The 22,016-nt window shown below is 43.4% G+C and overlaps 4 protein-coding genes across 7 annotated transcripts in view; 3 read left to right on the top strand and 1 right to left on the bottom strand.

The window, feature by feature from the left end:
* Positions 1-12,474, bottom strand: part of ak7a (adenylate kinase 7a) — a 30,261-nt gene extending 17,787 nt beyond the window's left edge. The window contains exons 1-18 of one of the 2 annotated variants that reach the window (XM_088362472.1): positions 12,245-12,474; positions 12,030-12,170; positions 11,419-11,533; positions 11,243-11,337; positions 11,068-11,178; positions 10,905-10,988; positions 10,759-10,847; positions 10,588-10,678; positions 10,410-10,487; positions 10,120-10,269; positions 9,928-10,056; positions 9,763-9,859; positions 9,562-9,690; positions 9,430-9,489; positions 9,162-9,359; positions 8,835-9,055; positions 8,599-8,757; positions 8,449-8,530 (exon numbers count right to left, since the gene is read on the bottom strand). In XM_088362472.1, the coding sequence (XP_088218598.1) occupies positions 8,498-8,530; positions 8,599-8,757; positions 8,835-9,055; positions 9,162-9,359; positions 9,430-9,489; positions 9,562-9,690; positions 9,763-9,859; positions 9,928-10,056; positions 10,120-10,269; positions 10,410-10,487; positions 10,588-10,678; positions 10,759-10,847; positions 10,905-10,988; positions 11,068-11,178; positions 11,243-11,337; positions 11,419-11,533; positions 12,030-12,170; positions 12,245-12,319 (2,055 nt within the window). In that variant the 5' untranslated portion in view covers positions 12,320-12,474 and the 3' untranslated portion in view covers positions 8,449-8,497. Of the gene's footprint in view, positions 1-8,165; positions 8,531-8,598; positions 8,758-8,834; positions 9,056-9,161; positions 9,360-9,429; positions 9,490-9,561; positions 9,691-9,762; positions 9,860-9,927; positions 10,057-10,119; positions 10,270-10,409; positions 10,488-10,587; positions 10,679-10,758; positions 10,848-10,904; positions 10,989-11,067; positions 11,179-11,242; positions 11,338-11,418; positions 11,534-12,029; positions 12,171-12,244 lie in introns of those variants that run through there. The other variant, XM_088362471.1, reaches the window with a different exon arrangement.
* A 2,667-nt stretch (positions 12,475-15,141) lies between these two features.
* actc1a (actin alpha cardiac muscle 1a) lies at positions 15,142-17,549 on the top strand. Its single transcript, XM_088361375.1, has 8 exons — positions 15,142-15,262; positions 15,805-15,957; positions 16,063-16,191; positions 16,263-16,458; positions 16,521-16,682; positions 16,776-16,967; positions 17,032-17,213; positions 17,286-17,549. The coding sequence occupies exons 2-8, from the start codon at positions 15,829-15,831 to the stop codon at positions 17,427-17,429; spliced, it is 1,134 nt and encodes a 377-aa protein (XP_088217501.1). The 5' UTR covers positions 15,142-15,262; positions 15,805-15,828; the 3' UTR covers positions 17,430-17,549.
* Positions 17,550-17,774: 225 nt separating this feature from the next.
* Positions 17,775-19,621, top strand: LOC148381659 (inactive Rho GTPase-activating protein 11B-like). Of its 2 annotated transcripts, none has more exons than XM_088361373.1 (8): positions 17,775-18,011; positions 18,079-18,175; positions 18,243-18,499; positions 18,564-18,715; positions 18,785-18,886; positions 18,961-19,131; positions 19,194-19,263; positions 19,334-19,621. In XM_088361373.1, the coding sequence occupies exons 1-8, from the start codon at positions 17,836-17,838 to the stop codon at positions 19,443-19,445; spliced, it is 1,137 nt and encodes a 378-aa protein (XP_088217499.1). In that variant the 5' UTR covers positions 17,775-17,835; the 3' UTR covers positions 19,446-19,621. The 2 variants fall into 2 exon arrangements, 1 of the variants encoding a protein (XP_088217499.1); XR_015854288.1 differs by having other exon boundaries at positions 17,776-18,011; positions 18,978-19,131; positions 19,334-19,405.
* A 306-nt stretch (positions 19,622-19,927) lies between these two features.
* On the top strand, positions 19,928-21,940 carry scg5 (secretogranin V). Of its 2 annotated transcripts, none has more exons than XM_088361379.1 (6): positions 19,928-20,082; positions 20,363-20,579; positions 20,701-20,850; positions 20,924-21,033; positions 21,135-21,188; positions 21,280-21,940. In XM_088361379.1, exons 2-6 carry the CDS (start codon positions 20,363-20,365, stop codon positions 21,406-21,408), a joined length of 660 nt encoding a protein of 219 aa, XP_088217505.1. In that variant the 5' UTR covers positions 19,928-20,082; the 3' UTR covers positions 21,409-21,940. The 2 variants fall into 2 exon arrangements, with proteins under 2 accessions (XP_088217505.1, XP_088217504.1); XM_088361378.1 differs by having other exon boundaries at positions 20,921-21,033.
* The last annotated feature ends 76 nt before the right edge of the window (positions 21,941-22,016 follow it).

Genomic DNA, 22,016 nt, shown 5'->3' with positions numbered 1-22,016 from the left:
AGCAAGCCTAACCCTCAGCCTCAGCACAGCAAAAGCAAGCCTAAGCCTAACACAAACCCTAACCCTAACCCTAACCACAGCAAGAGCACGCCTAACCCTAAACCTCAGCACAGCAAAAGCAAGCCTAAGCCTAACACAAACCCTAACCCTAACCCTAACCCTAACCACAGCAAGAGCAAGCCTAACCCTAAGCCTCAGCACAGCAAAAGCAAGCCTAAGCCTAACACAAACCCTAACCCTAACCCTAACCACAGCAAGAGCAAGCCTAACCCTAAGCCTCAGCACAGCAGAAGCAAGCCTAAACCTAACACAAACCCTAACCCTAACCCTAACCACAGCAAGAGCAAGCCTAACCCTCAGCCTCAGCACAGCAGAAGCAAGCCTAAGCCTAACACAAACCCTAACCCTAACCACAGCAAGAGCAAGCCTAACCCTCAGCCTCAGCACAGCAGAAGCAAGCCTAACACAAACCCTAACCCTAACCCTAACCACAGCAAGAGCAAGCCTAACCCTAAGCCTCAGCACAGCAAAAGCAAGCCTAAGCCTAACACAAACCCTAACCCTAACCCTAACCACAGCAAGAGCAAGCCTAACCCTAAGCCTCAACACAGCAAAAGCAAGCCTAAGCCTAACACAAACCCTAACCCTAACCCTAACCACAGCAAGAGCAAGCCTAACCCTAAGCCTCAGCACAGCAGAAGCAAGCCTAAACCTAACACAAACCCTAACCCTAACCACAGCAAGAGCAAGCCTAACCCTAAGCCTCAGCACAGCAAAAGCAAGCCTAAGCCTTACACAAACCCTAACCCTAACCACAGCAAGAGCAAGCCTAACCCTCAGCCTCAGCACAGCAGAAGCAAGCCTAAGCCTAACACAAACCCTAACCCTAACCACAGCAAGAGCAAGCCTAACCCTCAGCCTCAGCACAGCAGAAGCAAGCCTAACACAAACCCTAACCCTAACCCTAACCACAGCAAGAGCAAGCCTAACCCTAAGCCTCAGCACAGCAAAAGCAAGCCTAAGCCTAACACAAACCCTAACCCTAACCCTAACCACAGCAAGAGCAAGCCTAACCCTAAGCCTCAACACAGCAAAAGCAAGCCTAAGCCTAACACAAACCCTAACCCTAACCCTAACCACAGCAAGAGCAAGCCTAACCCTAAGCCTCAGCACAGCAAAAGCAAGCCTAAGCCTAACACAAACCCTAACCCTAACCACAGCAAGAGCAAGCCTAACCCTAAGCCTCAGCACAGCAAAAGCAAGCCTAAGCCTTACACAAACCCTAACCCTAACCACAGCAAGAGCAAGCCTAACCCTAAGCCTCAGCACAGCAAAAGCAAGCCTAAGCCTTACACAAACCCTAACCCTAACCACAGCAAGAGCAAGCCTAACCCTAAGCCTCAGCACAGCAAAAGCAAGCCTAAGCCTAACACAAACCCTAACCCTAACCCTAACCACAGCAAGAGCAAGCCTAACCCTAAGCCTCAGCACAGCAAAAGCAAGCCTAAGCCTCACACAAACCCTAACCCTAACCCTAACCACAGCAAGAGCAAGCCTAACCCTAAGCCTCAGCACAGCAAAAGCAAGCCTAAGCCTCACACAAACCCTAACCCTAACCCTAACCACAGCAAGAGCAAGCCTAACCCTCAGCCTCAGCACAGCAAAAGCAAGCCTGAGCCTTACACAAACCCTAACCCTAACCCTAACCACAGCAAGAGCAAGCCTAACCCTAAGCCTCAGCACAGCAAAAGCAAGCCTAACCCTAAGCCTCAGCACAGCAAAAGCAAGCCTAAGCCTAACACAAACCCTAACCCTAACCCTAACCACAGCAAGAGCAAGCCTAACCCTAAGCCTCAGCACAGCAAAAGCAAGCCTAGGCCTTACACAAACCCTAACCCTAACCCTAACCACAGCAAGAGCAAGCCTAACCCTAAGCCTCAGCACAGCAAAAGCAAGCCTAAGCCTTACACAAACCCTAACCCTAACCCTAACTACAGCAAGAGCAAGCCTAACCCTAAGCCTCAGCACAGCAAAAGCAAGCCTAAGCCTAACACAAACCCTAACCCTAGCCACAGCAAGAGCAAGCCTAACCCTAAGCCTCAGCACAGCAAAAGCAAGCCTAAGCCTAACACAAACCCTAACCCTAACCCTAACCACAGCAAGAGCAAGCCTAACCCTAAGCCTCAGCACAGCAGAAGCAAGCCTAAACCTAACACAAACCCTAACCCTAACCCTAACCACAGCAAGAGCAAGCCTAACCCTCAGCCTCAGCACAGCAGAAGCAAGCCTAAGCCTAACACAAACCCTAACCCTAACCCTAACCACAGCAAGAGCAAGCCTAACCCTCAGCCTCAGCACAGCAGAAGCAAGCCTAACACAAACCCTAACCCTAACCCTAACCACAGCAAGAGCAAGCCTAACCCTAAGCCTCAGCACAGCAAAAGCAAGCCTAAGCCTAACACAAACCCTAACCCTAACCCTAACCACAGCAAGAGCAAGCCTAACCCTAAGCCTCAACACAGCAAAAGCAAGCCTAAGCCTAACACAAACCCTAACCCTAACCCTAACCACAGCAAGAGCAAGCCTAACCCTAAGCCTCAGCACAGCAAAAGCAAGCCTAAGCCTAACACAAACCCTAACCCTAACCACAGCAAGAGCAAGCCTAACCCTAAGCCTCAGCACAGCAAAAGCAAGCCTAAGCCTTACACAAACCCTAACCCTAACCACAGCAAGAGCAAGCCTAACCCTAAGCCTCAGCACAGCAAAAGCAAGCCTAAGCCTTACACAAACCCTAACCCTAACCACAGCAAGAGCAAGCCTAACCCTAAGCCTCAGCACAGCAAAAGCAAGCCTAAGCCTAACACAAACCCTAACCCTAACCCTAACCACAGCAAGAGCAAGCCTAACCCTAAGCCTCAGCACAGCAAAAGCAAGCCTAAGCCTCACACAAACCCTAACCCTAACCCTAACCACAGCAAGAGCAAGCCTAACCCTAAGCCTCAGCACAGCAAAAGCAAGCCTAAGCCTCACACAAACCCTAACCCTAACCCTAACCACAGCAAGAGCAAGCCTAACCCTCAGCCTCAGCACAGCAAAAGCAAGCCTGAGCCTTACACAAACCCTAACCCTAACCCTAACCACAGCAAGAGCAAGCCTAACCCTAAGCCTCAGCACAGCAAAAGCAAGCCTAACCCTAAGCCTCAGCACAGCAAAAGCAAGCCTAAGCCTAACACAAACCCTAACCCTAACCCTAACCACAGCAAGAGCAAGCCTAACCCTAAGCCTCAGCACAGCAAAAGCAAGCCTAGGCCTTACACAAACCCTAACCCTAACCCTAACCACAGCAAGAGCAAGCCTAACCCTAAGCCTCAGCACAGCAAAAGCAAGCCTAAGCCTTACACAAACCCTAACCCTAACCCTAACTACAGCAAGAGCAAGCCTAACCCTAAGCCTCAGCACAGCAAAAGCAAGCCTAAGCCTAACACAAACCCTAACCCTAGCCAGAGCAAGAGCAAGCCTAACCCTAAGCCTCAGCACAGCAAAAGCAAGCCTAAGCCTAACACAAACCCTAACCCTAACCCTAACCACAGCAAGAGCAAGCCTAACCCTAAGCCTCAGCACAGCAAAAGCAAGCCTAAGCCTCACACAAACCCTAACCCTAACCACAGCAAGAGCAAGCCTAACCCTCAGCCTCAGCACAGCAAAAGCAAGCCTGAGCCTTACACAAACCCTAACCCTAACCCTAACCACAGCAAGAGCAAGCCTAACCCTAAGCCTCAGCACAGCAAAAGCAAGCCTAAGCCTAACACAAACCCTAACCCTAACCCTAACCACAGCAAGAGCAAGCCTAACCCTAAGCCTCAGCACAGCAAAAGCAAGCCTAAGCCTAACACAAACCCTAACCCTAACCCTAACCACAGCAAGAGCAAGCCTAACCCTAAGCCTCAGCAGAGCAAAAGCAAGCCTAAGCCTTACACAAACCCTAACCCTAACCCTAACTACAGCAAGAGCAAGCCTAACCCTAAGCCTCAGCACAGCAAAAGCAAGCCTAATCCTCACACAAACCCTAACCCTAACCCTAACCACAGCAAGAGCAAGCCTAACCCTAAGCCTCAGCACAGCAAAAGCAAGCCTAAGCCTAACACAAACCCTAACCCTAACCACAGCAAGAGCAAGCCTAACCCTAAGCCTCAGCACAGCAGAAGCAAGCCTAAGCCTAACACAAACCCTAACCCTAAGCACAGCAAGAGCAAGCCTAACCCTAAGCCTAAACACAGCAAAAGCGAGAGCAAGCCTAACACAAACCCTAACCCTAAGCACAGCAAGAGCAAGCCTAACCCTAAGCACAGCAAAAGCGAGAGCAAGCCTACCACAAACCCTAACCCTAACCCTAGCTCTAGCTCTAACCATAGCTCTAACCCTAACTCTAACCCTAAACCTAGCTCTAACCCGAAGCCCAGCTCTAACCCTAACCCTAGCTTTAAAACTAACCCTAAGTGTATGGTGGTCTAAGGTGTATGGTTATATGGGCCAGCACACAAGCAACCGTGTTTTCTATGATAAAATTTTATAGGTCCCGCTGAGATTCGAACCCAGGTCGCTGGGGTGAGAGCCCAGAGAACTAACCACTACCCTATGGAATGCTCGCTCACTTCTCATGGAACATGAATGGTTTTATGGAGCAGCTCACAAGCGAATAGATCAGTGAAGACCCTACAGCAGAAGTCATCACGACACATTGTGTACACGAACACCTAGCAAAGTACAATTTAAAATGACACTTTCGAAGTACCCAAAGTTAAACTTACAAAAGAAAACCCATAACAAATAAAACTTACACAAGAGCCCTAACGTGGCACTTGACAGCTGTCAGTGTCAAATGCAAAATGTAAACAAGGACCATGTGAAAATTAGGTCAATGCAATCTCTGGTTAGAATATCTTATTTCTTTCCATTTTGCGCGTAGGTACTAACAAGCAGAATCATTTTAAATTATTCACAATTATTTAGGCAGTTAATTATGGGATATTCTGGTACACTACACGAGGTAAAAAAAATAAAAATAAATAAATAAGAAAAGGTAGAAAACGATTCGGTGAACGATTCTTTTGAACAAATATTTTGAGTGAACCGATTCTAAAGATTTAGTTCAAAAACTGGAATGCACATCACTAGTACAAAACAGTGAAGACGACAATGAGCTGCCAGGTCGAAATAGCCGACTGGTTAGTGATGTGGACTCTTGCTCGGTAAGAACCTGGTTCGATCCCAGGTGGGAAAATATATCTAGATGTGCTTTCATTGTGCAATTTTTATTCTTTTTTTTAACCTCGGGTAGTGTACCTATTGAAGTGTCCATGAGGTGGACCTACACATATTGCCATATAAAGAAGCAGTTAACCAAATGTCTGATTTTTATGTTTTAATTGGCGAATAAAGAAACAAGGAATAAAACACCAGACAAGTTTTAACATAAATGTTGATTAAAAATAATATTAAAAGTAAATTTCAAGCCAGCAATCTAATGTGAAATTGCAGTAGATATATTGGCTAATAATATTTAGGCGTACACACGTTATTTAAAAACCACTATAAGTGTTATACTACGATACAAGTGTTTACCAGCTCAGTGGCCGGAGAGGAGAGTGTCCGCCCTGAGATTGGGAGGTTGTGGGTTCAAACCCCTGCCGAGTCATACCAGTGACTATAACAATGGTACCCATTTCTTCCCTGCTTGGCACTCAGTGTAAGGGGTTGAAATGGGGCTCCCCTGCTGCTCACAATCATTGGGACTTTAATTTATAAAATCTAGATTACCCAATGAGAACCATAATCTCCCCGTTGTTGGATAACAGCGCATCCCTTCATGCAATAAAGTTAGCTGTTAGCTTGGAGAAAATGTGCAGAAAAAGAAGTGGTAGTGAACAGCTAACCCGAGTTTTAAACCTTTCTATGAAAGCCTAACTCTATTTTAAATCCTATGTTGAAACCCTAACCTTAGTTTTAAAACTGACTTTGAACCCTTAGTTTTAAACCCTACTTTGAAACCCTAACCCTAGTTTTAAACCTATGAGACCCTAACTGTAGTTTAAATTTAGGTTAGGGTTTTAAAGTAGGATTTAACCTAGGGTTACGGTTTCAAAGTAGGGTTTAAAACTAGGATGAGGGTTTCAAAGTAGGGTTTAAAACTAGGGTTAGGGTTTCAAAGTAGGATTTAAACTAGGGTGAGGGGGTCAATGTAGGACTTAAACCAGGGTTTAGGGTTTCAAAGTATGGTTTAAAACTCGGGTTAGGGTTTCAAAGTAGGGTTTAAAGCTAGGGTTATGGTTTCAAATGTGGTTTCAAAGTAGGGTTAGGGGTTAGGGTTTCAAAGAAGGGTTAGGGCTATGTGCAAAAGTTCATGTTTCGGACTGTCAGGCAGCCACAATCAAATTGAGGTTCACTTAAGAAATGTGGGAAACTTGAGTGTTTACATTGGCAGGAAACTAGTCTTATTTTCACTGTTTTCGTGTTGGCAGCTACATTTGACCATATTCCAAGAGGTTGAACTCCAGTAATCCAATTCCATGAAATATGAAAAAATCTCTGACAGAAAACAGTCAATAGAAATGTCACTGCATTTAAAAACAGCATAAGGATGCTAGGAAGAAAACAGCAACAAAGAAAAATGTCAAATTTGCATTCAATATGCCCTAATAGAATTTTCAAGACTTTTTTGTCCTTCGTCTTCTGGTTTAGTCATGTGACATTCCGCATAAGGCCCACAGAAATGACTGAGACTGCACGTTGTGTAGATTGAGCACAAGTGTTTGAACAAACACAGTTAGCTCATGTCATTGAGCTAGCTAACTGCAGACTTGACGGGTCCCCAAAGAGCTTGTTACATGGGCAGCTGCAACAACACATGCAAACCAGGTTGCTATTCTTCTCTTTGTGTGTGACGGATGATAGAAATCATACCAGCTGCACACACAACACGACTGTCAGCAAAGGTGAACTGTGTGCAGCCAATGGACACCATCAAAGTTCATCACCTGTCCTGCAAGTTTATGATATATATTTAATGTGCAGGTTGCTGACCCTGCTCGGTCCCCATCTGCTTTATAAATTTTGCAAAAAACATAAAATTCAAAAATCTATTTTTTTTCTTACCCTTTAGGCTGTACGTGTGTCACGTGAGACCTACTCTAGCCATTATATGAACTGTGTGTGTGTGTGTGTGTGTGGTCCTCATCTAGCATTTTCTGCCACCAGCAGATGTTCGGATGACCACCATGATGGTTGTTATTTTTAACATGCGTGTGTGTGCCTGTGTGAGCCCAACCAGGTTGATGTTGGGGTTTTTCTTACTGGAAGTCTAGCAAGACAAAACAACATGGTAAAGACCACCACTAACAATTTACCACTGGCAATTATATTGCTTCCCAAGTTCAACCATGAATAAATAAATCGCATAAACTAATTTCAGGGAGAAGGTGGATATGACCTTTAACCCCTTTGGGTCAGATTCCATGTATGCACATGTGATGGGAACATTTAACACAGAGTGGCTAGTTAATGTTCTTTTTTATCCCCCTCAGCATTCTTCAACACTTTGCGGACACTAAACCATCTGTCATGATGACTCAGGTTCTCCAAACAAGCTGGAGGGCCAGCACGACTTTGGCGACGAGCACCTAATTAAGTATTTGACACTTTGAATCTTCATTGTGTATGACAGAACAAAGACAAAATAATATTCTGGTTCTAAATCCATAAAGTATTAAAAAGTCACAGAGGCCAAATATTTGAAAGGGTCCTCTGTCCTCGGTCTATGAATGAGTTTTGGGAAACGTGGGCGTTTGGAAGGACATCATGTCATCTGGCAAAAAGTGACAGAACTAGACTAGCTCAAACAGTCCCAAAATGTTACAGAATTTTTTGTTTTAAAGTGAGGGCGAGTACCACTTTGACACTACGCCCTCTAGCGGCACTAGAACAGAATGGAAATGTTTCCATGATTCATCTTCAATGCTCATTCTGGCGTAAACCGCAAGACGTCAGCAAAGCAATTTCAAAACGGTTTAAGTGGATTTATATGAAAAACATGTTTTTGTTGTTGGAAGCCCATGAAATTATGAGACATTCTCGTCAAATGTGCAACCAGCTTCCAGGAAGTCTGCTGATTCATGAAACATGCAGAGGCAAATCTGTCGCTTTATTGAATACACACATTAGTACTAGAACTAATAATAATCAAATATTTTTTTTTCTTTGTAAAACTAGACTTTTTAACACGCCGTCTATTTTTAGGGACCATATTTTACACACTATATTGCACAATAGGGATCATATATGTTCTTCTAAATGCATTTAACCATTTCTACCATTTATTATCATTATATCTCATGAATTCATTAATTTCACACAATTTTCATCTTTACCATCATTTGATTGCTTCAACAATACCTTGACTGGGACCAGTGCACTCAAACACATGTTGAAAAAGGATGTTCAATCAAGTTTTGTCCATCCGAAGGAGATACTCAGCCTAGCAAAAATAAAATGAAAAAATATTCACATTTTTGAATAAATGTGGTGAATAGGATGCGGTCGTACCAAAAAGCTGACTGGATCGTTGGGTTTGATCTTGGAGCATTCTTGCAAGGCTTCGCTGAGTGCAGGCATCACATACTTCATCAAATAGTTTCTCAGCGGGAGCGCTTTGGCTTCCAGGAGCTCGTGCTCCTGCCTTTCTACCTCTGCCAAATTATCTTGCTGAAAAAAAAAAAAAAATTCATGATTATTACTGTAGCGAGACAGCTGATATGAATGAAATGTAGCTCCTTGGGTACCCAAACTTCATACTGCGCCGCCATCTCAGCGAGCAAGCCCTCTTTCCTGCGCTTCCTCTCGGCTGCTTCTTCAGCCTCTTTCTGCTTCCTCTCCATTTCTCGCATCCTTTTCTCCTCCTCCTCCAGCTCCTCGGTATTCAGGCCGTACTTCTTGGGAGCGCCTACCACCTCGGTGATGTGGCTCATGATCTGTGTCAATTCGGGGTCGTCGTCTTTCACCTCTGGGGAAATGCATTTGAGAATCTGCTGTTGTGCTCATCATGTCAAAGGTCTTCTTGGAAAAAATACCACTTCTTTAATTTGATAGTACAAATATAAGAATGTTACCAAGATACGTCGGGTATATTTCCAGCTCGTCAAAGTAGTCGAGGGCAGTTTCTAAGGCCCTGCTGAGTTGACGGAATCTGACCAGTCGAGGGATAAACTCCTCCTGGGTTAGGCCTCTTTTCTGGGCCTCACTCTCAGGTAGATCCTGAACTTTCTTCGTCAGGAACTCATCAGATGCATCCAGGGCAAACACATATTCTAGAAATATAAATCAAAAGTTTGTTTCATCATTTGAGGGTAAACAAATCTGAGTCAATGGACAGACAACCTGGGGTGATGCTGTTGCATGCAGGGGTCGCGGACGGGTCTTGGATATCTGCATCCTCAGCTGGACGATAAATTGACACATTAGGACGTCATCATATGTTGTGGAGCATCTGAATACCTGGAAGAAACCTACCGCTGAACATCTGACTAGCTTGCTCAAATGTCCTCGGGAAGCCATACAAGACATATCCTTGGTTCCTGCAAGGCTTTGAGTTGAGCTTTTCAGTCAAAATTTCTAAAAGTAGATCATCCTCCAGGCGACCTAATTGTATGAAAAATGTTTGCTTTCATATTGCCTTGAGATTTTAAAAATGATAAGAGTTGTTCACAAGACCTGCATTTTTTTCCATGCTTTCTTTTATAGTTTCCAGTTGATCCTGTGCCGTTTCCTGTTGGCTGATGTCAGCATCCATTCTCTCCGAGGTTTCTTTCTGTGGAGTACGAAACATAATGTATTTATTCTTATTGTGATTTTGGAAATGAAAATCTTGTCACTGACCAAGTGTGCCTTCTTTTCTTCAATGACGTCCCGGATGTTGATGTGATGGATTCGATAATGCTCGCTCAGCCTCCGTCCCATTTCGCTTTTACCCACGGCTGGTGGTCCAGTGAGAAAGATTCGGATTGGCTATCGACACGGACAGAAAAATATCAACTCCGAGCCATGGACGAAGGAGAACATGAGACTTACAAGGAGCTTTCTTGTGTGTCTGTATTCCTCCACGAGGGCTTCTACATTCTCAATCATGCCGTTTTCTGCTGACCAGTTCAAGTTAAAGGTGTCTTTCACAACAAAAGCATCCAGGCGAAGGTCAATGCTGATATATTCCAGCTCCTCTTGCTGACACCAAAAAGGAACCACAGTTAAAACCACAAAAGAGATGGTGAACACCAAATTTAAAAAATAAAAAGAGAGCCAATCTAAGAGCTACAATTAAGCATTAATCATACAATTTGATTGATATTGCAAAGTAGGTATACCTTAAAGGCCTTTGTAGAAATGGCTTCCTTCTCTTGTAATTGACATAATTTCCCCGTTCCAAGCACTTGACTTACGGCCTAAAATGTAAAGAGGAGAGTTTCTGCCCCCGTTCAACATCACAAGTGTAAGATGTGAACATAATTTTGTCGGAAAAAATATTTATGATGTGTTTCGTACCTGTACTATGTCCCTCAGTTTGCTCTTGGAGTCATCAATGGCAAGAATATATTTAGGTTTGGGTTTGAGATCAATCAAGCTTTGTATCGCTCTGTAAAATAAATCACAGGCTGTTAAGTCAACACAAAACAACCTGAAAACAAATGTCAATATTCAAAAGTGGCATATCACTTTGCAAGGTCCAGCACGTGGATGGTGGGAATGAAATTTGTGCCCTCTCCAAATATGGGAACTTCTGAAAACTCAGACAGCCAAGACACCTAGGGGACAAATAAAAATGATCAAGCGGAAATGACAAAGACTGAGGTCGAATCTACCTTGAAAAAGTAGTGGAAGAGATTTTCTCCTTTTCCATACTGTATCCCTGCAGCTAAAACGTAACCTTTCAGTTTATTCTTTTTCTGAAAGATGACAGAACAAAATCAATGACATGGCATGTTACTTCATGTTTTGTATTTTTTTTCCGAGCAAACTACTTACTCCTGTTCCCAGTTTAAGCACTTGTTTCTCTGTATTGTTGTGATGTTTAAAGCTGGGATGCGGCCGTCTTTTTCGGAACTCATCCTCTGCTATAAACTTTTCGGCTTCATCCTGCAGGAGCGATTGGTTATGATGTAATACCGTCAACGCTCTATTGGACAGTCACCATGCTCACCGTTTCCGGTCTTTTGGTCATTGCCCATGTCAACACCGTCGAGACTAAAATGAACGTTTTCTTTGACCTGAAGTTTTCCATTTCACCGTGAAGGGCTACAAGTGAAGGAAGTATTGTACAATTCTGACTACCGTGTCAAAATAATAACATTGATGGTTCTTTCCACGTTGCTATACCTGTGATTGCCCAAGTTGCGTCTTCAACGTCGTCTTGATTTGCATTTTCAGAGATGTTGTACACCACCACGTCGCACTCCAGCAAGCGTGGAAGGAGCTCCTCTCTGCTTAGTGACTGGAAGACAAGATTGCAAATCTCCAGCAAATCATTAGAATTATGTGTATTTGTGCATTAGGTAATGCACCTAAAATAATTTGTTTGATATAAAAGAAACCAGTGAAGTGATTAAAAAAGGAAAAACAAGATGAACTTAGTACAACTATGTGTATTTGTGTTATGAGAGATGTTTCAAATATTTTGGAGAACTTAGTTGAAGGGTGTCAAACATAGGTCAGAACAGTAATACGACTCATACCCCAATTTTTCAACATAACCAACTGCTGTTGCTCAATTTGTCCACAAGAGGGCGTACTACCCAAGATTTGACGCCTGTTGATGCACTTGTGAAGTATAAACGAGGTCAAAATTATTTAGCAAATTTAAGAATAATGTCAGTAAACTGCTTAATTTATTTGTTTGTTGGTGTATTCACCCATTCATATAGGAATGAAGTGGCTCATTTGTCACATTAAATGTCACTTCTATATTTTACGTTAGATATTTAACTCACCGAATAGTGCTCATGCAAACCGCTTGGTTTCTCATCGCTGGATGAAGACACCGTGCCGACCACCTGGAAAGCAGGTTCATGGGGCTGCGGCTCGCCGTCATCATCTTCGTCCACCTCCTTTACCCCACAACTCGATAAATACTGTAAAAAAAAAAAAAAAGTATATTAATAGGGCAACAGTAAGTTATGCTTAAAGTATCTCATGTTTACTTTACCTCGGCGATGTGTTTGGAGGAATATTTGTCCACGTCGTTCACAAAAATACGTTTGTAACGTTTTTTGTCGCCCATTTTATAGATATGATAAGCTTGCTACTGTTTATTAAGCTTTTTTTGTCCTTAAAATGGCGAATAAAGCAATGGTCGCGGTTATTTGTTTCGGCCAAAATGATTACCTAGGAGACGCAGCCGCGCCACAAGGAGTCTGACGTCATCACCTGGCGACACTAAACTGATCCGCAGGGGTTTCCATGGAAACGGTTACTTCCACTTTGAATTTCACCCCTCCAGACATAAAATCTTGAAGCATCACCTGCTTATTTTATTTACAAGTTTAAGTTTGGAATAAGCATTAAATTAGAATATTGTAGAAAATCATTTTTGTCAGTCATTAATAAAACTCCTAGAGTATATAAAGAGCATCTTAGTAATTTTCATGTCAACACTTTTGTTACTATTCTAAGCTTGGAGCTTTTTTTTAATGAGCTGTAAGATACAGAGACATTTTTGGGGTACACTTGCCTGACTTGTCGTTGAAACCTAAAACAAAAGATATTAATTTATCACAACAATGTGTATTAATGACTGTATATGCATTTGTATGAAATAAAAACTTTTAAATTGGGGTATTATTTCAAATGTAACACATTCCACACTGGCTCGTGTTATAATGCAGCCTGTTACCTTCTATTGTTACAGCTTTATTTATCCAAGCTTCACACCACCCATGCTGTGATATTCACACGACGCAGAACAATGGAGCCCTGACATGGAAACTTCTAAAGCACCTCATATATTTATAGCGCTGACATTATCTGACAAACTGCTGGCAAGCTCTGCACGGTGTCTGCACTAGACAGACCTCAGCACTCAGTAAAACACACCCTAACACACACTCAATGTGCAGAGATATTGAGTGAGGAAAGCTGCTTCAGCCAGCCTTTGCCATGAATAGTAAAACTCCAAACAAATGATATTGTTCGAATCTCACTCTAGATGGATGATGGCTTAAGTAAGCAACAAATAGGAATTTTAAATAAAGAAATGTGACAACTCACCGTTTGGAATTCATTGCAGTGTCAGCCTTTCCTGCAACTCAGCAATCCTAATGAGGCCTTAAAAAAATCACACGGGAAAAAAGATGCTCTGATTAACAGGAAATATAACTTGATACTAACAGTGATGGACGGTGTATAATTCATCATGAATTGTTAAAAACACATTCCACAGTTGTTTGAGATGATGCAAACTGAGTAGTTTTAGCTGAAAGCTGCAACCACACGGATCAATTATTCATTTGATGCACTGAAATATGATGGATGGATTGAAATAACATTTCTGTCTTGTCCACACGTCTTGCAGCGTAAACTGCTGTCAAAGTCGGGGCTAGACCGCTGTTACAATAAAACAGTTGTTTCTAACAGCTGCTGAAGCATGTGTGTGTGTGTGTGTGAGGAGGGGGTCAGCTGTCAAGACAACCGTTCTGCTTTCTATGTTTCCTTTTAAGGACGAAACGTGCCTCAAAATCACAAGCCGTTTAAGAGCCTTCTGCTTGATCCAGATTAAGACACAGTGATACAGACAAGTATGCAGTATCTGCTTTGTGTTCAATTTAAACTAGCCCAAATTTCACACTAAGTCATTTGTGAGAAATTGAGACAACACTAATTTAATTTTTTTTTGTTGTCATGTGCCATGCGATTCCTTTAATATAAATAAAATGTGCGCTTTTACTTAGTAAAGGTTAGGAACCACCAATTTAATCCTGTGTAAGGGTTCTGTGCCAACCGAGTAACAAAAATGTGAAACAAGTATTAATGAGCATTTAGAAAAAAAAATGATACTTTAAAAACCAAGCCTTAACTGTCAGAATATTTTGGTGACCAATGCTGTAAAGAAGGTAAATATAGAATGACAATATAGCGACACTGAGTTTATTAGGGATCACAAAAGCTACTTCAGATTTTTGAGAATTCCTACCGCACACAATACCACGAATCCAACTTTGTCAAGATACACAAAAGCTCAGAATAGACGTAAACAAGTAGGTTAGCATCATCACTCTTGGAAGTACATTACGCACATCTAGAAATGGAACGGTTGATGGTGCGGGAGATATTTACATTCTTATTACGCTCGCAGGCCGGCTATGACAGCCCTCCCCTCACACGACGGCGGAACTTGACAAATATGGAGTCTGGGGGGGCTTGACGACCTCCGGGCAGTCTGTCGGTGGGCACCTGTCACGCTCCATTTCCCTAAAAGGAGACACAGGAGCCAATCAGAATGGAGAAGGGAGGCCTGGACTTCCTAAGAATCTGTTGGAGGTCTGGGCTATGGCGCTTTCCTCCCACCCCTCCCCATGCAATATTGCATCTCAGCTGTCTGGGTGGTGTTTGCCTCCTCTCAACTCTTGCACATGCCATAAGACTGGCGAGCCTCCTTGACCATTGCTCAGATCGGAGCTCCAGTTACCGTCAGCCCCTTCAATCACCTACTTCCCTTGCGTTCTGCGAGAGCTTAGTCATATTAACACGTATTTAGCAGCGTGCGCCAGGGGAGACCCCTGTTGAACATATTAGGAGGTCCAAAATGGATGCTGGATGATGATGTGCCATACAATAAAAGCCTAATTTTCCCTCAGTTGTAAAATATTAAATGTGACATTATGGCTATATTGTGCACAAAAATAGACTTTTAATAATTTTATAACTTGTTTTCACCCTTATTGATCACACTTTGCAACCTAAACGTGAAATAATATATAATTAAACTGTAGGCATAGTCTTGACATTGTGTAATTCCAAAGCAACATCTCCCCATTTTGGTGGCGTCCTTGACACAAGATCCACTTAACTCCCTCATCTTTCAGAGCAGCACATATTTGGACTTCTGTGAAGTCCCCGAGCCCGCCCACCTGCCCCCCAGCTGGAGCGTGCCGGGACATATTTAAGGGAACCCTCGCACCCTTGTCCTTCGTCCCAGTGGAAACTCCAGTCTTGCATCGAACTCTTGGTGAGTCTTGTTTTGTTGCGACTTTACCTATTTGTTGTTTAAAGTAGGATTGCAAATAGGATGTATGTTTTAAAGTGTGTACAAGTTTTATGATTCTGTGCTTGAAGACAATTTTATTTTTTGGATGATGCTACAGGGGGAACTTTAGGATACAGAAGTTGGATGCTATGCAATTGTAAGATTGAGTTATGAATGATCATTTGTTGGGTTGTCAAAAGTAGTACGGCTAAGCAGAATTTAATTACTCCAACTGCCTCAAAAGCTGGACAGGTGGTCCTCGAAACTTTGGAATGACAAGCGACAACAGCTGAGGAAAGACCCAGGCCTTCGCTGCCACTTGTCGAAAAAACGCATCACCTCAGCTGTTAGGTGGCTGCGGTTTGATGATAAGATACGGAGGGATGAGCGTGGGGGACGCCAGGATTTCCGTCACTAAAAATAGACTTGTGAGCAGGGGATGCAGCCATGCCCCATTTTGGCAAGATGAGAGCACTTAAGGGTTTCTTGGGCCTCGATTTAAGCTCCAACTATTTCTATTACAGAAGGCCAACTAAGAACAGACCAAAATGTGTGACGACGACGAGACCACCGCCCTCGTGTGCGACAACGGTTCTGGCCTGGTCAAGGCTGGGTTTGCCGGTGATGATGCTCCCCGTGCTGTCTTCCCATCCATTGTTGGACGCCCCCGTCACCAGGCGAGCAATCTCATCATAACATTAGCATTCATGCTAAATGAAGAATTCTTATCAACAGTATGTAAATATTTTTTCCTGAGATTCCGGATATTTTTTGCTCCTCAGGGTGTGATGGTGGGTATGGGTCAGAAGGACAGCTATGTGGGAGATGAGGCCCAGAGCAAGAGAGGTATCCTGACTCTGAAGTACCCCATCGAGCACGGCATCATTACCAACTGGGACGATATGGAGAAGGTGAGACTCGGTACTGCGTGGAGATATGGGCACCACCATTCCACATTGCTGACAACGTCTCCATTTAACAGATCTGGCACCACACTTTCTATAACGAGCTACGTGTGGCCCCAGAGGAGCACCCCACCCTGCTGACAGAAGCCCCCCTTAACCCCAAGGCCAACAGGGAGAAGATGACCCAGATCATGTTTGAGACCTTCAACGTCCCTGCCATGTATGTGGCCATCCAGGCTGTCTTGTCCCTGTACGCCTCCGGTCGTACCACCGGTGAGTTTTTCTTTCTTTCACAATTTGGTTTCGAGATGTGATCTGACATTTTTTGTCATCAGGTATTGTACTGGACTCCGGTGATGGTGTGACCCACAACGTGCCCATCTATGAGGGTTACGCTCTTCCCCACGCTATCATGCGTCTGGATCTGGCTGGTCGTGACCTGACTGACTACCTGATGAAGATTCTCACCGAGCGTGGCTACTCCTTCGTCACCACCGGTATGCAAATTCAGGAAGCACCTCTGGATTTAAACACAAGTGGAAGTTGGGCTCCTGATTTGTAAAAAAAAATCAACAAACCTCCTCCCTCAGCTGAGCGTGAGATCGTGCGTGACATCAAGGAGAAGCTGTGCTACGTGGCTCTGGACTTTGAGAACGAGATGGCCACAGCTGCCTCCTCCTCTTCTCTGGAGAAGAGCTACGAGCTTCCTGACGGTCAGGTCATCACCATCGGCAATGAGCGTTTCCGCTGCCCTGAGACCCTCTTCCAGCCATCCTTCATTGGTGAGTCCTGACACTTAAACATGGACAAATGAATTCAGCAGATTTATAATACGCACCTATGCAGGTATGGAGTCGGCTGGTATCCATGAAACCGCCTACAACAGCATCATGAAGTGTGACATTGATATCCGCAAGGACCTTTACGCCAACAACGTCCTGTCCGGTGGTACTACCATGTACCCTGGTATCGCTGATCGTATGCAGAAGGAGATCACAGCTCTGGCCCCCAGCACCATGAAAATCAAGGTGAGCAACACCATGAAAAAAAAACCCATAGCAACAAATATTGGTTCTTACCCAACTCTGCTCCATCTTTAGATCATTGCGCCCCCTGAGAGGAAATACTCCGTCTGGATCGGTGGCTCCATCCTGGCCTCTCTGTCCACCTTCCAGCAGATGTGGATCAGCAAGCAGGAGTACGATGAGGCGGGCCCCTCCATCGTTCACAGGAAGTGCTTCTAAATCTCCAACCTGCACCGAAACATCCCAAACTGCAACTTTCCTCTCCACGTCTGTATTTGTACTGTGCCTAATGCTGTATATACATTTACCATTGTAATAAAAATAGCTGCTTTAAAAGTACTCTGCTTTGTCCTCATTAGATTTTGAACAAACTTGATATTCGGCCACCATCTTATGACAGGGAATAAAAACATTCACACTAATAGTCACACCTCTTCTGCTATGGTTAGAAAAGAGGCCTCTGATGTCCCAGCAGCCTTGAAGGCAACATGACTTCCTTGACACCTGTGTGCTAAAGGTGATCTGAATGATCCTAATATAGCTCCGCCTCCTTTACTTGGCTTTTTAACCAGGTGAGCATTGTGGAACTTTGCTGCTTTTAAATAGACGGACTAGTATTTGAAAGATGAAGATTACCGACAGTGATGTGATTCGCTTTCACCTTCAACTTATTCATGGAATAAATGTTAAAAGTGTTGAGAGGAAAACTGAAAGACATTTTGCTAGTGGTGCGAAGATCTTTGGTGTTCCTCTGGAGAATTTGTCAAGAAGTTTTATTCCTGAATTTGGCCTGGTTCCTGGGTGAGTGCAAAAAAAAATACTGATTACTGGAGTTGCATTTCTGTCTGAAATTTTTTTGGGGTCTCAGGTTTCTGGTGGACTCTTGTTCGTTTCTCCTGGAGCGTGCCGGAACCGTGGGCCTCTTCCGGAAACCAGGATCACTCCCTCGCATCAAGGCCCTCAGAGTAGGGGTCCTCAGTTCAGTTTTCAATCTTTAAGGCACCGCAGACATTTCTCAATCTTTTATTTCAGGCCAAGCTGAATCGTGGAGAGGCTTGTCTCTCCACAGCCTTCGCCTACGACGTGGCCACCCTCATCAAGCAGTTCTGTCGGGAGCTACCAGAGCCTCTAATACCTACAGAGATCCACGAGGCGATGCTTAAAGCCCAGACGCTGGACTCCCTGCAGGACAGAACCTCGGCACTCCAGCTTCTATCCTGCTTACTGCCTGCCAGAAACTCCTCATGTCTCCATTATCTGTTTGACTTCCTGTCCAAAGTGAACCAGAGGTTTGAGAAACACTCAACACAAGGCAAGAGCGGGAGGCATTTTATAAGTATTTAAATTTATCAGATGTGAGGAAAACTTGATGACCAGCTCCAATCTGGCTATGGTCTTTGCCCCCTGTCTCCTACCGCCTCCTAACAAACACGAGATGTCCGAACGACGCTTTGAACTTCGAATTCTTGCCCTGTGCGCCTTCATCGAAAATCCACATTTGTTTGGTAAGACATCAAATAGTTGCAGTTTTTAAATTGAAAGACTTTTAAAAAATCCAGAATGATGTTCACCAGGGGTGATTCCAAAGGCTGTCCTAGAAAGTATGGACTTCCTGATCAACTGCCACCTTCTGAAGGATGTCTCCTCAAAGACGCCAAAGAGACACAGTTTGAAAGGTTGCAATGTTAAGACGGCAACCAAAACCATCCTTGCATACTTTACTCGGTTCGTCTGTTTTACATTCATGTAGTTTTGTGGTCTGTTAAGACTGTACCGTGGAGTCAAGCGAAGTCAAAGGTCAGGCCAGCAGACCATCAGCGAACCCAGGAGTCCAACTTGCGAGGAAGACCGACTCTCAGGAGGAGTGTCGGCTTGGAGACGTTCCCAAATATTGCCTTTTTTAGGGCCTGCGTGAGTGAAGGTAAATCAGAAAAAGAAAATAAATGTCTTTCATGGATGGAACTTTTAACCACTTAATAACAGATTCATCACCTGGAGCTGCCATCTTGGATGCCTTAAATCCTGGCAAACCGTCTCCACCTAAAATAAAAAGGTATATTATGCAATATATTAAGTCGTGAACTAAAACTTGCATTACACAAATATTTTGGTCCTCTTTGCAGGGACATGCGTCTTGGTTTTTCCCCTGACCCGAGCCAAGGACAGAATGAATCTATATTCACTGGAGTGGGCAAGATGCAACTGGGATCTTGGAGTCGACGGATTTCTTTATGACACAACTGTGGCATTTTTAAAAAACTTTCATACATTTAGATTTTATTTAAATTATTGCTTTAGCTATAAAGTAACGCCATCATAGTAATTAAAAACGGTTTTCTATAGGGATGCTGGTACTCCATGTATCTCACAATGTGACATTACAGCCATAAATAAAACTATGAAATTTCAAATCTTGTCTTTTAAATGGGTAAAAATATCTGAATCACTTTGACTAGTGACATTTCTTTTTGCGCAGAGTTCGTCAGAGCTGAAATTTGACACTGCACCCATCGCTGCAGGATGGAGGATAAAAAAAATAGAATGGCCAATCGGAAGAGAGGATTTCTAATTCTAAGCATCCCATTCTCATCAATTTGTTATGCAATGGTGCAGTGTCAAAGCTCCTTCAAAATACACCAAGCGCCCACGTTATCACCATCTAGCTCACGATTTGGTTTGCATTTGGTAAACAGGACAAAATGCAAGTGTGGACATGCTCCTAATGTGCTTACAGAAAGCAAGAACATCCTCATTTTGATGCATCAATTGTTGCGTTAAATTTACTTTGAAGGCCAGAAATAAATCGTTAGTTGAGCGTAACTTGACGAACATCCTGCTTGCTCAGTCGGTCGGGTCTTTTTATTGACACAAGGTAAGAAAATGGCTTATCTTTATTTGGATTATGGTAGAAATGAATTTGCAACGTTTTAATTAAAACATTACATGGGTGTGAATAAAATCAGGTTCTTTTATAAATTATTGATGCTGGTTATTTGCAGGCCTAATTGCTTGTTTACACAACAGATTTAGTCCACGCAATTCTATTTTGTTTATTATTAGAACATCTGAATCTAATACAATCCAAGCTCACATTTTTTTTCCTAATGACAAAAATGCACGTTTTCATCGTCGGTTGTTTTGCGCACCTGCAGATGAGGTCGGCGGTGCGGTCAACTCTGCTCGGGCTCCTGGTGTGTCTTCAAATGCGCGGTGCTCCGGCCCGTAGTAGCCCCGGGGCAGATCAGGTGTCCGAAGCCGACATCCAGCGGCTTCTGCACGGCGTCATGGAGCAGCTTGGCATCGCTCGGCCCAGGGTGGAATATCCTGCCCATCAGGCTACAAACATCGTCGGGCCACAGAGTATCCAGGGTATAATCTTTGTGTAAAGATTTCTCAAATTATAATGAAATAATATCTTGCACTTATCATGCATAACACGTACTGTAATGCTTATTTTTTGTCCATTGCACCAACCATTTGTCTCCACAAGGTGGTGCTCACGAGGGACTGCAGCACCTTGGTCCCTATGGGAACATCCCCAACATAGTGGCTGAGCTGGCAGGTGACAACGTTCCCAAAGACTTAAGTGATGATCACAGCTACCCAGATCCTCCAAATCCTTGTCCACAGGGAAAAACTGGTAAAAAATAAATAAATAATAGAAAATATTTTTGAGGAGAATTAAAATGCATTTTGATCATCATTCCCAGCAGCAGACGGGTGTTTGGAAAATGCTCCGGACACAGCCGACTTCAGCCGGGAATTTCAAAAGCACAGTCACATTTACGGTCCAGGGAATGAGTACCCCGCTCTGATGAAGTGGGTCAGTACACATACGAATTTTTTTATTGCCAGCTTCAAAACACAGTTTACTAAGTGACATCTGAGCAGTTAAAGTTGAAAACAAATTTGTGGTCTTTTCAGAACAAGGAGCGTTTATACCAGAAGCTGAAGGGAGGACCAAAAAGAAAGAAAAGGGTATCTATTAGTGTTTTGTCGTCTTTTTTGTTTCCATTTGTAAACACAACACATCAGCAGATTTTTGTTCATTTGGAATGTTTTTCTGCAGAGTGTAAATCCATACCTGAGGGGCCAGAGGCTTGACAACGTCGTCGCAAAGAAATCGGTTCCTAGTTTCTATGAAGACCAGAATGACGAGGCATCAACCTTTACTGCAACTACAAAAGCAACAAATTAAAACATATCCCAGAGACATCCTGTATTTTAGAATTATATCTGAGTGTGGGGGGGCTTCTTGGTTCATTTCAAAATTGTCACAAAACTGCTGTTTGTTGATGTTTATAGGGGAATGTGACAAACCGAAATATTTGTGAATTTAAGTTAGTGACTTCAGTTGATTGTGATTAAGGTATGTAATGAAAACTTACCCTCCAATCAGTGCTTTTGTTGTTGAAGTGAAAATTCAAATGTGATTTCAGATGACTTGTAAACTGTGGCTTTACAGATAAAGCTGTGCAATGTTTAATATTTGTAATGTACATCTTAGTGACTTCTTTAAATAATCAAAATTAGGTCATATCTACACAAACTGATGTTACTTGGTTGTTTTATGTACACTTTGGTCACATTATCTTTCAGTGGAGGTGAATCCTTTTTGCAGTAGCATATCTTTCTGCTTCTCCTGCTACAATATAAAACTTAAAAGCAGAGAAATCTTTGTTTCTTCAGTTATCTTGTAAAAGTAATAAAAAAAATGTCAGCAGTGACAACAGTGGGTGTTTTTCTGGTGGGGGAGGGGGGGGGGGGGCAGATGGGATCAGCGTTGTGGGCGTGTTTTTGTCCAGA

This window comes from Syngnathus floridae, chromosome 19, assembly GCF_059516105.1.
Source record: "Syngnathus floridae isolate MCC-2025c chromosome 19, RoL_Sflo_1.0, whole genome shotgun sequence".
Lineage (NCBI taxonomy): Eukaryota > Metazoa > Chordata > Actinopteri > Syngnathiformes > Syngnathidae > Syngnathus > Syngnathus floridae.
The sequence above is the reverse complement of the archived record's forward strand: the minus strand, read 5'-3'. Positions and strand labels throughout refer to the sequence as shown.

Bases quoted from the DNA above. Each gene is read 5' to 3' on its own strand.
- LOC148381659 (XM_088361373.1), top strand. From the start codon at position 17,836: ATGAAGATTACCGACAGTGATGTGATTCGCTTTCACCTTCAACTTATT. The intron at 18,176-18,242 runs GTAGGGGTCCTC...CTTTTATTTCAG, and splicing joins CTCGCATCAAGGCCCTCAGA to GCCAAGCTGAATCGTGGAGA. The intron at 18,500-18,563 runs GTTTGAGAAACA...TAAATTTATCAG, and splicing joins CTGTCCAAAGTGAACCAGAG to ATGTGAGGAAAACTTGATGA.
- actc1a (XM_088361375.1), top strand. From the start codon at position 15,829: ATGTGTGACGACGACGAGACCACCGCCCTCGTGTGCGACAACGGTTCT. The intron at 16,968-17,031 runs GTGAGTCCTGAC...GCACCTATGCAG, and splicing joins CTTCCAGCCATCCTTCATTG to GTATGGAGTCGGCTGGTATC. The intron at 17,214-17,285 runs GTGAGCAACACC...CTCCATCTTTAG, and splicing joins CCAGCACCATGAAAATCAAG to ATCATTGCGCCCCCTGAGAG.
- scg5 (XM_088361378.1), top strand. From the start codon at position 20,363: ATGAGGTCGGCGGTGCGGTCAACTCTGCTCGGGCTCCTGGTGTGTCTT. The intron at 20,580-20,700 runs GTATAATCTTTG...TGTCTCCACAAG, and splicing joins CGGGCCACAGAGTATCCAGG to GTGGTGCTCACGAGGGACTG. The intron at 21,034-21,134 runs GTCAGTACACAT...TGGTCTTTTCAG, and splicing joins ACCCCGCTCTGATGAAGTGG to AACAAGGAGCGTTTATACCA.